This window comes from Pelophylax lessonae, assembly GCF_965119305.1.
Source record: "Pelophylax lessonae genome assembly, chromosome: 3".
Classification (NCBI taxonomy): Eukaryota; Metazoa; Chordata; class Amphibia; order Anura; family Ranidae; genus Pelophylax; species Pelophylax lessonae.
This window is the reverse complement of record NC_138770.1, coordinates 186,879,341-186,893,055: the sequence shown is the minus strand read 5'-3', so window position 1 is coordinate 186,893,055 and position 13,715 is coordinate 186,879,341. Positions and strand designations below refer to the sequence as shown.

The 13,715-nt window shown below is 45.4% G+C and overlaps 1 protein-coding gene across 1 annotated transcript in view; it reads right to left on the bottom strand.

Annotated features, from left to right (window-relative positions):
- Window positions 1-3,023: 3,023 nt before the first annotated feature.
- The window catches only part of ATP1B3 (ATPase Na+/K+ transporting subunit beta 3), an 83,071-nt gene continuing 72,379 nt past the window's right edge, over window positions 3,024-13,715 (bottom strand). Inside the window, exons 6-7 of the mRNA XM_082250068.1 lie at window positions 7,172-7,255; window positions 3,024-3,969 (exon numbers count right to left, since the gene is read on the bottom strand). Coding sequence (XP_082106194.1) covers window positions 3,793-3,969; window positions 7,172-7,255 — 261 coding nt within the window. The 3' untranslated portion in view covers window positions 3,024-3,792. The remainder of the gene's footprint in view (window positions 3,970-7,171; window positions 7,256-13,715) is intronic.

Sequence of the window (13,715 nt, the reverse complement as noted above, 5' to 3'; positions counted from 1 at the left end):
TAATTGGCTGAAGCAGGAGGCAGTTTGTTCACGATGAGCTGGAAAGTGGTACATTGAGTGTCTGCAGGCAAGAGAGAAGCATGGTGGAGGTTCCTTGCAAATTTGGAGCTGCATTTGTGCAAAATGGAGTTGGAGCTTTGGTCAGGATCAACGGTGTCCTCAATGCTGAGAAATACAGGCAGATATTTATCCATCATGCCATTCCATTAGGGAGGTGTGAGATTGACCAAGATGTTTGGAACAACCCTACCTGCCGCGTTACTTCAAAAATTGTGTGAAAGTATACCTATAAGAATTGATGCGGTTTTAAAAGCTTTTTTTTTTTATTAAAGTAAACATTTATACTTACCTTTTCTGTGCAATGGTTTTGCACTGAGCAGCCCTGATCCTCCTCTTCTGGGGTCCCCTGCCAGCACTCTTGGCTCCACCTCCCTGACAAGTGCTCCCATTGGGGCACTCGTGCATGCTCACTCCCGAGGCCTGCCTGTCCATAAAAAAGACACACAGAGCAGGGGAATCGGCCCTGCTCCCTCATCACTGGCTCTGATTAACAGCAGCTAGAGTCAATGGTTGCTGCTGCTGCATCTGAGCCAATGAGACGCGAGAGCGCTCTCGTGCACATTGCTGGACCAAGATCAGGGTCCAGCATGTATTTAGGGTGGGCTGTGGGGGGGGGGGGGGGGGAGGGGGTGGAAGCTGCATGTAAAACAAACCTTCTGCCTTTACAACCACTTTAAAGCATTTTCCACATCTGCCTAAAAATGTTAGTGTGCATGTCATGTGTTGAAGAAACACTTTTTAATCAGAGTATAGCATCAAGTCAATTAGACTCCTGGGATACTGATCTGGTCAGTTAAGTAGCAGAGGGGGTTGTTAATCAGTTGTAGCTGCTTTGGAGTTAATTAAACAGGTGCACTAGATGGGCCTCCAAAACAGGAATGGTTTTACAGGTGGGGGCAACTGACATTTTTTTTCCCCTACTCATCTTTTCTGTCTGTTTTTTACTAGTTTTGGACTCGACTAGGGTCAGTGTCACTACTGGTAGCATGAGGTGATACTTGGACCCTATAGAGGTTTCATAGGCAGTCCAACTCCTCCAGGATGGCACATCAATATGTGCCATTGCAAGGTTTGCAGTGTCTCCTAGCACAGTGCCAAGAGCATGGAGGAGATTCCAGGAGACCGGCAGTTGCTCTAGGAGAGCTGGACAGGGCCGTAGAAGGTCCTTAACCCATCAGCAGGACTGGCATCTGCTCATTTGTGCAAGGAGGAACAGGATCAGCACTGCCAGAACCCTACAAAAATGACCTCCAGCAGGCCACTGGTGCAAAGGTCTCTGACCAAACAATCAGACTTCATGAGGGCGGCCTGAGGCCCCGCCAACCTCTAGTGGGCCCTGTGCTCACTGCCCAGCACCATGGAGCTTGATTGGCATTTACCATTAAACACCAGAATTAGCAGGTCAGCAACTGGTACCCTGTGCTTTGTACAGATGAGAGCAGGTTCACCCTGAGCATGTGACAGACGTGAAAGGGTCTGGAGAAGGCGGGGAGAACATTATGCTGCCTGTAACACCGTTCAGCATGACCGGCTTGGTGGTGGGTCAGTGATGGTCTGGGGAGGCATATCCATGGAGGGACGCACAGACCTCTACGGGCTAGACAATGGCACCCTGACTGCCATTGGGTATCTGGATGAAATCCTTGGACCCATTGTCAGACCCTATGCTGGTGCAGTGGATCCTGGGTATCTCCAGGTGCACGACAATGCCCGGCCTTATGTGGCGAGAGTATGAAGAAATTGATACCATTGAATGGCCCCCACGCTTGCCTGAGCTAAATCCAATAGAACACCTCTGGGACATTATGTTTCGGTCCATAAGACGCAGCCAGGTTGCACTTCAGTCTGTTCAGGAGATCAGTGATGCCCTAGTCCAGATCTGGGAGGAAATACCCCAGGACACTATATGTCGTCTCATTAGGAGCATTCCCCTACTTTATCAGGCATGCATACAAGCACGTGGGGGCCATACAAACTACTGAATACAATTTTGAGTTGCTGCAATGAAATTTCAGCAAAATGGACTAGCCTACTGCATCATTTTTTCACTTTGATTTTCAGAGTGTCTTTGAATTCAGCTCTCTGTAGTTTGACGATTTTCATCAAACAATGTGGCATCCTTCCCTTACCCAGTCCATACAGTATAGATATCAAGCATGATATTTTTCACCATTGAGATCTAATGTGTTTTCAAAGTGTTCCTTTAATTTTTTTGAGCAGTATATGTATATGTGTGTATAAAATTCTTGCCTCTTTGGTCACCAATTCTTCAGAAAAAGAGTAGAATCGCTGACTGAAGTCTGCTAGGAAACCAACACTTCTGGAAGGGTCTATTTCCTCTGAACAGCGGAGTGCTCTGTAGTTCTTCCTGCTGCCTCTAAATCACTACAGGATGTGGTAAAGATGTGGAGGTTGACAGGAGGAACCACTGAGTGCACCAGAGGACATAGGGGTTCGATACTCCCGGAAGTATTGGTTACGGTATAGACTTGTACTGGCAATTCCTCTCGATTAGAAAAGTGGCAAATATTTACTTCTTTACAGTGAAAGTTTTTACTTGAACTTTGGGATTGTAGAACGGGTCACCTTTTACCTAGTGCTGGGTTTACACTGAAGACAGACTCCTATTTTTTGAGTGATAACCCCAACTGGAGTCTCCACTAAAGTCTTATGTGACAGAGTGATAAAGCAATAAAAAGGAGGTGTCTGAACAAGGATCTTAATCACCAATTACCAAAACTCAACAAGCCTCCTGGCACATCAGCCAATTACCCGGATAGCCATAAGGATCAGTGCAGTCACACGCACGGTGTGGGAATGCAGTTGATAGGAAGTCAATATAAGAATTACCTGTAATGGCATTCAAAAACAATTCCCAAACCAAGGAAATCAGATGCTGGCATGCAATTTGAACCATCTTTTCAAAGGTTTGAAGTGCAAATAAATCCAATGTTGCCAATTCCCACCTTTAAAATCCACTTTATTTAGCTTTTTTTCATACAGAACTTAAGGCATCTGCACAAGACACACAACTCTTGCAGAGGTTATAAAATCTTTCCTTTTTTTTTTGTGTTTTTTTTTTTTTTTTAATCATTTTTAATTCCTTATATTTGTTTGTACATGTTGGTCAGGTACCATTCACTTGTTTGTCATTTTTGTTCCCTAAAACTGTGTAGGCGTTTGAGATATGACCGTTAAACCAGTGTTAAATCAATTAAATATTTACATAGCACAACACATTAAGCTTTGTAACACTCACAGAGGGGGCTTTGGGTGAGGGGGAAGAGGAGGGATAAAATCACATCAAAAATATGACGAACACCACCAGTATAATGTTCAGAATCAGCTATTTACAGGTCCCCTAATATGAAACGATAATTTATTTCTTTTAAATGGTTTGTAAACTGGCCCCACACAGGGCCTTAGAGATGCGTTTAAGGGAAGATTTAACCACTTGCGAGCTGGGGATACAGGAAGAATAAATTCCATCTATATCTCAGCACAGAAGAAGATAAATCATCAGGACTGGAAGCACACTTGTTATGCTACCCTGGATCATGTGCCATTTACATTGGTTTCCCAGATGGTTTCAAATCCTACAAAAGCAGGTATGGCTAATTAAAAAAACAAAAAATAATATTAAAAAAAAAAAATAATATTAAAAAAAAAAAAAACAACAACAAAAACAAAAAAAAAAAAACAATGTATTTCAATTGGACACTGTTTAGCTGCCTAGTTTTGTTCCTTAATTAGGACTCTGAAATTGACTCGGCCAAGAAACTTGTCTCTGTCGTCTTCGTTCTTCAGGTTAGGAGAGCCATGAATCTTGCACTCTAGCACTATCTCTGATGTACCGGTAGTATTGGAAGGTATGATCTTCACTGCAACCAAAGGCTGCACATATTGCAACTGCAGAGAGGGAGAAAGTAACAGAAAGTGTAATCGGAAGAGCAGTAATTTCAGAACTGTAACGGCACACCAATTACAGATTAAGAGGGCAGCACCAGCTTATAGGATGTGGTTTTCAAACAGACGGGAAAAAAAAAAAAAAAAAAAAGGGTTGCCCATGTAAAGATGAGATCTTCTACTTACCTGTCCTAACACCTGTGCTATGGTGCTCATAAAATCCACTTCATTGACCCACTTCTGAAACTGTCAGATCCATTGTTACCCCAGCAAGCAATGCGTTTCCTTCCAGCAATCCCTACTATACCCTCACTTTCATGGTCACCATTGTGAGTGGGAAAGAAAGTGATGGGAAATGCTATATGTGATCTTGTGATAACCAAGAGGTTATTAATATCCACTCTCTGTTTTGTCTCCGAATCTTAAATTAAAGCGATTTTTTTTACTTTTACCTACAGGTAAGCCTATAATAAGGCTTACCTGTAGGTACAATTAATATCTCCTAAACCTGCACAGTTTAGGAGATATTTGCACTGCATGCAGCCGCTGACGCTAGCGGCGCATGCGCTCTGAAGGTCCAGTGGAAAATGCCGGAAAGTTAATCCCCAGTGCGCATGCGCAGGAGTGACGTCTCGCGGCTCCGGCCACTCACAGCGCCGGAGCCACGAACCCGGAAGAGACGCCGAGGGATCATGTCAGCTTCCACAGCGGTGTCCGGGGTCCGTGTCAGGGCTTCGTTTTTAGGTAAGTTTTTCATAATGAGCTAGTATGCGATGCATACTAGCTCATTATGTCTTTGTCTTGCAGGGGTTTTTTTTTTTTCCAGTATACTACCGCTTTAAAACACCAGGTGAGGTCTTCACCATTTCGTACTATTGTTTTGGTTATCTTTAAACAGTACAACTTCCCCTTCAGTGAATGTGTTTTAATAAATCCCCTACAACAGGTTCAGGCCAGAGTCTTCATTCTGTGCATGCTCACTATTCCCAGTTATTCTTTTAAAGGGAGCTGTACTTCTGACATCCTTCCGCGGTTGTTCAGAGTATGGCTCTCCCTACAATGAAGAGGCACTGGCTGGAAATGAACACGCCTTGAATGTAACGGTTTTGGGAAAACATAAATCAATGGGTTTAGTTTCACTTTGCTGAGATAGGCAGCCTCACTGGCAAGGCTCACCTTTAAACGGGAAAGTCAAAGAGGAACTTCACTCTCCCCATCTAAAACTAAAAAATTCCCGCTATTCAAAATTAAACCTTGTATTTAAAAAAAAAAAAAAGCACAGAAAAACCCAGAACAGACTTACTAGTTCATATAGTTTAGTGCTGTCCCCCTTGCAGCTGAATTTTACTTTGCTCCCACGCTACCATTTACCAGGGTAAAGATGGCAAAATGCCAACCCCCCCCCCCCCCCCCGGGGTATAAAGAAAAAGTCAGTGTAATTTCAAAACCAATATTTCCCATAGATGCCAATGTTAAAAACAAGGAGCAGTGCCATGTCAAGCTGACCAAGATTTCCTATAGACACCAATGTTAGACAGGGAGCAGTGCCATGTCAAGCTGACTGAGATTTCCCATAGACACCAATATTAAAAACCGGAAGCAGTGCTATGCCAAGCTGACCAAGCTGTGCCCGTACTCGTGAGCAGTGCCGGTCCTAGCAAGCAAGAGGGTCATCAAGGCGGGTGGGGAGAGAGGAGGCGGGCAGGGAATTCGGAGAACTGAAGGCAGCCCGACAGGAATCTTCACTGAGTGAAGCACAATGCCGGACGTTGATCCGGCACTGACTTCATCCCCAGGAGCCTCTCATGGGGCCCCCCACTGGTCCCGGGCACTCAGATGGGTCAGTCCGCCCCTGGTATGAACTAACACACCAGGTGGGCGGGTGAGCGGCTGCTAATGGCTGCCTGTAACGAAGTTAGCCCTTCACTTCCCTGTCAGTGGAGATACCCGCCTGACAGGGAAGTGAAGGTTTCACTTCGTTACAGCTATTAGCGGCTGCTCGCCTGCACGCTCGGTGTGTTAGTAGTCACACACGCCCCCCCTTGTATCAGCTCTGGTGTCATGTATGTACATGCACAGTGGGATCCTGCACAGGCAAGCCACGGGTCTAAGCCAGGTCCAAAATACTCAGGAGAGACTGTCCTGTGCATGAACAGAATCTTGCAGTGCATGCACCACTCATTGAAATGCTGCCTCTTAGGATGTGTGACATGGAAAATCCTGAAGACAGTGGGTAAGCCCTACATCATCCTCGCCTAGGTAAGAAACCTGACAGTGATCGGCCACACCACTAAAATTTTAACGCATGTTTTAAAGCAATATTAACATTGCAATGTATTGCTGTGCCATTCATCCTCAATAGCACCAAAATGCACTTACTTTAAGAAGAGCAATGCAAACATGTGAACCTTTAGATGGTTGAAGGAAACTGCCAAAGGTTTTTTTTTACCCCCCCCCCCCCCCCCTCAAATACTTGCATAAGCCCGTCCTTAATTCAACGCTGTGCCTGAGAGCAGTAGCGCTGCTCTCGCTCTCTCCTCACAGGACTCAGAGAAAGCCTGCTGCTGTCAGTCAAAACAGGAGGGGGGAATCGGGGAGCAGAGCCAAGCTGCACTCTGTGTGTCAATAGACACACCACATGGCTCAAGTTAAGAGCCCAAACGAGTGCCGTCCATAGCAAGCAGCATGCTTGAACTCAGCACTTGGCAGGGAGGAGGAGCTGAGAGCACCAGGGGGGGACCCCAAAAGAGGGAGGTTCGGGCCTGCTCTGTGCACAATTACAGTAAGCATAAGATGTTTATTAAAAAATAAAACCTTTACAACCACTTAAACTCCCTGAAAATGAATTTTAGAGGAGTATTGCACGTAAATATTGATGATGTTTTTTGGGAGTGACCAATTTTCCTCTGCCTAATGAACAGAAGGCCCCTTATGTTTTTATCTCACTAAACAGTTATGCCTTTTCTTCTTTTGTATCTGACACATCAGACTTTTAGTCTAGGTTTCATAAACTGATCATTTTTTTGGGGGAAGACAACATTTTTCCCCTCTCCCTAGGACATCAAGTTTCCCTAAATCAAAACCTTAATGATATGGCAATGCACAAATGAGAGGGACGAAAGAAGATGAAATTAAAAAGAAAAGCTTGAGTTGTACATCTTCAAAACCAATCATTGGTAAACCCATCTCTAGAGAGGTCACTTACATGGGTTTTCTTTCCATAATACGGATAATACATCAAGTCTATCTTCCCGTATTCAGGGTAATACTGCAGGCTGACGTTTTCTACCTGCAAAAGGTAGAGATTGCTTGTTAGAAACATTCCATCATGTGTGTTAAAAACATTATAGCATATTTATTAATTATACTTCTTAAAGAGACAGCGTCACTTTTTACCATTCAGTGCAAGTGACCCTGTCTGAGAAAAGGCGGCTCCCTCCTTCCAACCCACCAATACCTTTCCAGCCATCACCTGCTATTTCTTCCTCTACACCTCTGCCCTTGTTACAGTGCTCAGGTCTAGTGGCCAATAGATACATCCAAGCACTATCATATGATGGGTAAGAAGGTCCTTTTAAAAGCCACTGCATTAAATGGCAGTGAGACAATTATAATGCACTTTACTGAAGTAAAACCAGTAAAAGAAAACTCCAATCGGTTGCTATTATACAAATTAAAAACATCTTGGAATAAATGGTCAGGCACTGCCAATTGTCCGGCACAGTCCCTTCGTCAGATACATCAATAAGAATAAGATCAATATTAAGGATTACACTGCATCAGTGGCTGCACCACTATGAACAGTGAATGAGGGGTGATACTGAACTACACCCTAAAAAGCATGAAGCATTACCCTGCAGAAGAGGCAGTACAGGGGAAAAGATTTATGAACATTTGTTCCATAGCTTGGGAGGACGATTGTGGATTTGTGTATTCAGCTGCTCTCGCAAACTGAGTTAACTGAGCGCAGCTACAGCTGCCTGAAGAAAAACAAAACACGTGGGGCAATGAGTAAGGGTGTGACTGTGTGACAGGGGGTAAAAGGTGCTGGCTTACAGCCTGTTACACAGGAACAGACCCTGCTGTGTTCTGTACACCCCAGCAGTGCGCTGTGGCATTGTGGGAATTCTCTACATACTCTTGTAAGAAAAGTATCAGCACCACAATCTCATCTGATCACCCACAGGGAGAGCACTCACAGACTTATTTATCAAAGGCTTCGAGGAGAACTCTTCTGACCGCACAAAGCCACCAGCCAGGTTAATTCCTTTCACTCACTGCACTAAAAAAAGAGTAAAAGCCTCTTCGAAAGAAGCCGGTTGGTTTTAAGTTTACCTTTCTCAAAAAAAAAAAAAAAAAAAAGAAGAAGAAGAGGGGGGGGGGGGCGGGGATTTTGACTTACTGTAAAATCCATTTCTCTGATATTCATTGACGGACACCGCTCCTGTCATTCTTGACCATTAGGTTATACTGCCCCCTGCCCCTGCAGGAGGACAATACGCAGAAAAAAAACTTCTGGCTACACCCATGGGCACTCCCAGGGGGTATACTCCCTCTCCTTGCTATAGTCACTCAGTTTTGTTACAAGCAGTGTCAGGAGAATTATAACTCCACAGAGGGGTGGGTGCTGTGTCCGTCAATGATCATCAGCGAAATGGATTTTACGGTAAGAAAAAAAAAAAAAAAACATCTCATTCATTCATCACAGCTTCTGTCATTCTTGACCATTGGAACGTCCCAAAGCAATGTTAAACATAAGGGGTTGGGAAACAGCAAAAAATTCCCAAGGCTAAACATTAGCCAATCAGGCAACAGGGGCTCAACCAAAACAACTGGAGCCCATCTGAAGAAAATAATACACCCTCAAAAGAGAACCAGATCCTCTTAAACTGCAGCCTGCAAAACCTTGTGGCCAAATGAAGCATTGGCAGATGCCAACACATCTACTTTAAAAAAACTTTGTAAAAGTGTGCACTGACGACCAGGTGGCCGCCTTACAAACCTGTGTCACTGACACTTGAGGACGGAAGACCCAGGAGGCACTAAGCGCCCTAGTAGAGTGCACCTTGACAGTGAAAGGAGGAACCTGACCCCTGATGGAATAGGCCTGAACCCCAGTCTGATCCATCTGGAAATGGTCACAGGAAGCGGGCAACCCTTTGCAAGGTCCAGCAGTGATCACAAATAGAGTTTGACTTTCTAAAAGACTCAGTAGCTACCAGGTACACCCTAATGGCTGGGACCACATCCAAGGCAAGCAAGGCAAATTCCTTCGGGTGTTTAGGCCTGGGACACAGGGAAGGCAAGTAGGCAACACAATGTCTTCATTCAAATGAAAGTCAGAGACCACCTTAGGAAGGAATAACGGACAGGGGTGAAGAACCACCTTATCCTTGTGAATCATCAGATAAAGGTGAACGACAGAAAAATGCTGCCAGTTCCCATACCCTGGTCGCAGAGGTGATCGCCACCAAAAAGGCCACCTTCTGGGACAGCGAAAGCAGGGAAATCTCCAGAATATTTTCAAAGGGAGGCTTCTGTAGAGCTGAAAGCACCGAGTAAAGATCCCAAGGTCGCAATGGAGCCCGCACTGGAGGAATCAAATGTTGGACAACCTGTAGAAAAAGTACACACCAGAGTGTGTGTGGCCAAAGGTCGTTGGAAAAAGACTGCCAAGGCTGATACCTGGCCCTTGATGGTACTCAAGGCCAATTTCTGTTCAACCCCCCGTTAAAAGGAAGTAGTGATCGACCGACATCGTTTTTTTTTTACCGCCGATACCGATATTTTTGTCATCAGATATTGGTATCGGCCGATATCTGCCGATACTTTCGGGCATTACATTTTTTTTTTTTATGTCTACAGGTGCTGTGGTGGAGGGATCTGGGGGTCTAAAAGACCCCAAACCCCTCCTCTGCACTTAAAAGCATTCAAAATGCCAAGTTTGGCTGTTTTGAATGCTGTAAGTATTTTAAATTCGGCGCCGCCAGTACCCAGAAGTGATGGGATGTCCCCTCCCGCTCCTTGGAATGACAGCCGAGCGGCTTCTCAGCCGCATCGGTTGTCATTACAAGACAGCCGACCGTCGGCTATGGATACCGGTACATGGGTGATGCCTCTAGCTGCAGGCATCACCCCGGTACAAGCACTTTCCCTGAAATATCAGCAAATCAAAAGCAGATTCCGATATATCGGGGAAAGTGCAGATCGGCTGCCGATAATCGGTCGATCTCTAAAAGGAAGGTTAAGATCCGAGCCCCTGAGAAGGAGCGAGGATGAACCCCAAGAGACTTCACACCATGCAATATACATCTTCCACGTACGATGGTAGATCTTCCTAGAAGTAGATTTCCTAGCTTTTAACAGTGTAGGAATCACCGACTCAGATAAACCTGTATCCTTTAGCACCTGGCATTCAACAGCTAAGCCGTCAAAACCAGCGACTGTAAAGTAGGATGGAAGATCAGTCCTTGAGACAGCAGATCCTCCTTGAGAGGAAGCTTCCAAGGAACGTCAGTGACCAGCCCATCAGATCGGCGTACCAAGACCGGAATCCCTTCTGCCTGGATCCTGCGTAGAAGTCTTGGCAGAAGCTTGAGAGGAGGGAAAGTGTAAATCAGATGATACTGACCCAACAGGCCCATCAGCACATCTGTGGCATCCGCCAGAGGATCCCTTAACCGAGCCACAAACCTCTGCACTTGAGCCGAGACAACAACAGCTCCACCTCGGGGGTACCCCATCGGAGACACAGCTGATGAAACCTCTTCGGATGAAGGGACCACTCCCCTTGGTCCAAAGCCTGTAAACTGGGGGAATCCACCTGCTAATTTTCCAGCCCGGGAATGAGAGGGCATTGTCCGATTGAACGTGCACAGGGCATCCCCGAAGACCAGAGATGTATAGTAACGAAGTAGAACTACTTAAGTACTGTACTTAATTACCGAAATGCGGTATCTGTACTTTCCTAGAGTAGAATTTTTTTCTCCTACTTCTACTTCACTACATTTTTTCGATGATTTCAATACTTCTACTCAAGTATTTTTTTTTTGTGCTGCATAGTTACTCGTTACTTTTAAAAAAATTACCACTGCCAGAACAGTAGATGGCAGGTTGCATAAAGCTCAAAAAAATGTGTATAATGTCATTTGTAAATCAGCGCATACGAAAATAAAGGCTGTGTATAATAAAAGCTGCTATACCAAATCTTTCCAATGAAAAGAAAATATGAAACAAACAAATAAATGGTGCTACAGTGCTTAAAGTGCATCAAGAAACTACTAACAAACACAGGTTAATCATTTGAATGAATCATTTGAAATAATAAAAAACAATATGATGTTCAAACTTTTGACTTCTTTCTTTAATAACTAGATAACACAGTACTTGTACTTCTACTTTCAGTACTTGAGTAGAATTTTTTTTTCAAAACTACTGGTACTTTTTACTTTTAGTACTTAAGTAGCAAATTTTTTGAAAAAACTACTTGCAATACTTAAGTAAAAAAAATGTTGAATACTTTAGTACTTCTACTTAAGTAACTTTTTCTGCGAGCACTTCCACTTCTACTCAAGTCACTTTTTGATTGAGCACTTGTACTTTTACTCAAGTAGAAATTTTGAGTACTTTATACAAGTCTGCCGAAGACAATACGTCCAAAGATCCAGGCAGTCTGATTGCTTGGAGTTCCAGGACATGGACCGGTAGTCTGGACTCTTCCAGCATCCAGATCCCCCCCGAGTAGAATGCTTGCCAAGGACATCTCCCCAGCCGGACTGGCTGGCATCAGTGGTGACCACTTTCCAATACAAGGGGAGGAAGGATTTTCCCAGCCGAAGCGCCAGGGATTGAAGCTACCATATCAGTGACTACTTTCTCCCCCCCCCCCCGACTCAGCAGGATCCGATTTTCCAGAGATTTCAGTCTTGTCCCATTTGATCGCTTCGAAGGTAGATACCATCAGGCCCGGTACCCGCATGCAAGTCCGGAGGGATGACCATTTGTTGGACAGCAGGAGACAAAATGCAGCCGGTAATATCTGAAGTTTTTCCAGTGGAAGGAGCACTCTGGCTACGACCGAGTCCAGAGTCAGACCCAAATAGTCCAGCTTTGTGGACGGAACCAGGGCAGACTTCGGAAAATTCGGAATCCAGCTAAACTTCCGTAGATTTCGTATTGTGATCTCCAGTTTCTCCAACAAAGCAAATTGAGACTCCGTTCGCAGAAGGGGGATCGTCCAAGTAGCCCAGTACCGCGATCTTCTGTTGGCGTAGCAAAGCTAGCACCGGAGCCAACACTTTTGTGAAGACCCGAGGAGCGGAGCAGAGACCAAAGGGTAATGCCACAAACTGATAATGCTCCTCTCCCACAGCAAATCGGAGAAAATGCTGGCGACTGGCAGATATTGGTATATAGGGTTAAGGTAAGCACCCTTGATGACGCTTGAGGCAAAAAAAAAAAAAAAATCACCCTGACGCAGGGATGCCACCACTGTTAAAATGGACTACATTCTGAACTTCTATATCCACACAAAGCAGTTTAGCGCCTTCAGGTCCAGGATTGGATGCAGTTTGCCTTCTTTCCTGGGGACTGTGAACAGGTTTGCGTAAAAACCCTGAAAACGTTCTGAAGTCGGAACCAGAACAATTACCCCAGGTCTTGTACCACCCCAAACAGACCCTGTAACCGGTCTGTGGGTAGGCGCAGGTTGGAAGGAAAAAACCTTGCCGGGGACAAGAGTGAAACTTGATCTTGTAACCGGACCGAAAAACATAGTGGACCTACTTGTCTTGCACCAGGGAAGTCCACGGGTCCGGAAACCAACGAAAACTTCCCCCCACCCTCCTTTATGCCGAAGGAGCCTTGTCTGTGGGTCTGGAGAAGCCTGCTCTTGGCTTGCCAGACCAGGTTTGTTTGGAGCTGCCAGAGGAGCCTCTGAAATGTTTCAAGCCCTTGTCAGTCGACCCTGAGGGATGAAAAAACTTCTTAGGAGCCGAGAAGGAACGTCCACGTCTACGGCGAGGTTCCTTACTCTTAGTAGCCTGTGAAAGGAAAGGTACTCCCCCCCCCCCCCCGTGAGGCTAATGATGTCATCCAGGGTAGCTCCAAACACACGATCCCCTTGAAAGGGAAGATCAGTCAAGGCCTTCTTAGAAGTCTGGTGCGCAGACCAGCATTTAAGCCAAAAGACACGCCGAAGGACCACCGCCAAAACAGAGGCGAGACATCTGGGGAGCCGCATCCAAGGAGGCATCACAGATAAAACTGCAACCCCTGGACCAGCTGGTCCGACAGCTCAGCAAAGGCATGAGGAAGTTGTTCACCATCCAGGTCACGGCATAGGAGCACCACTCGGCCAGAGTTTGCGAAACATAGGGCAATGGTAAATACCAGCCTCACTGCCAAACCCGCTAATGTGTACATAATGTGAGCCACAGCCTCTGCCTTCCGGTCAGCCTGATCCTTAAAGGCCGGGGACTCTTCCACTGGAATCATGGTTGCCTTGTTTAACCTGGGTTACCTTGTTTAACCTGGAAACGAAAGGGTCCACAACCGGTGGCACAGTCAACTTCTTAAGAGGGGACTCCTCATAGGGGTAACGCCTAAAAAAAGTGCTTGGGAAAGCTTTGGTCGTCCCCACTCTAGCGACAATTCTGTTAAAATAGGCGGGGAAAGGAAATACCTTTGCCGCTCTGGATGGCTTGTAAGTGCCAAAGGGTACCTGCTCCTCCGTTGCAGCTTCAGTTGCG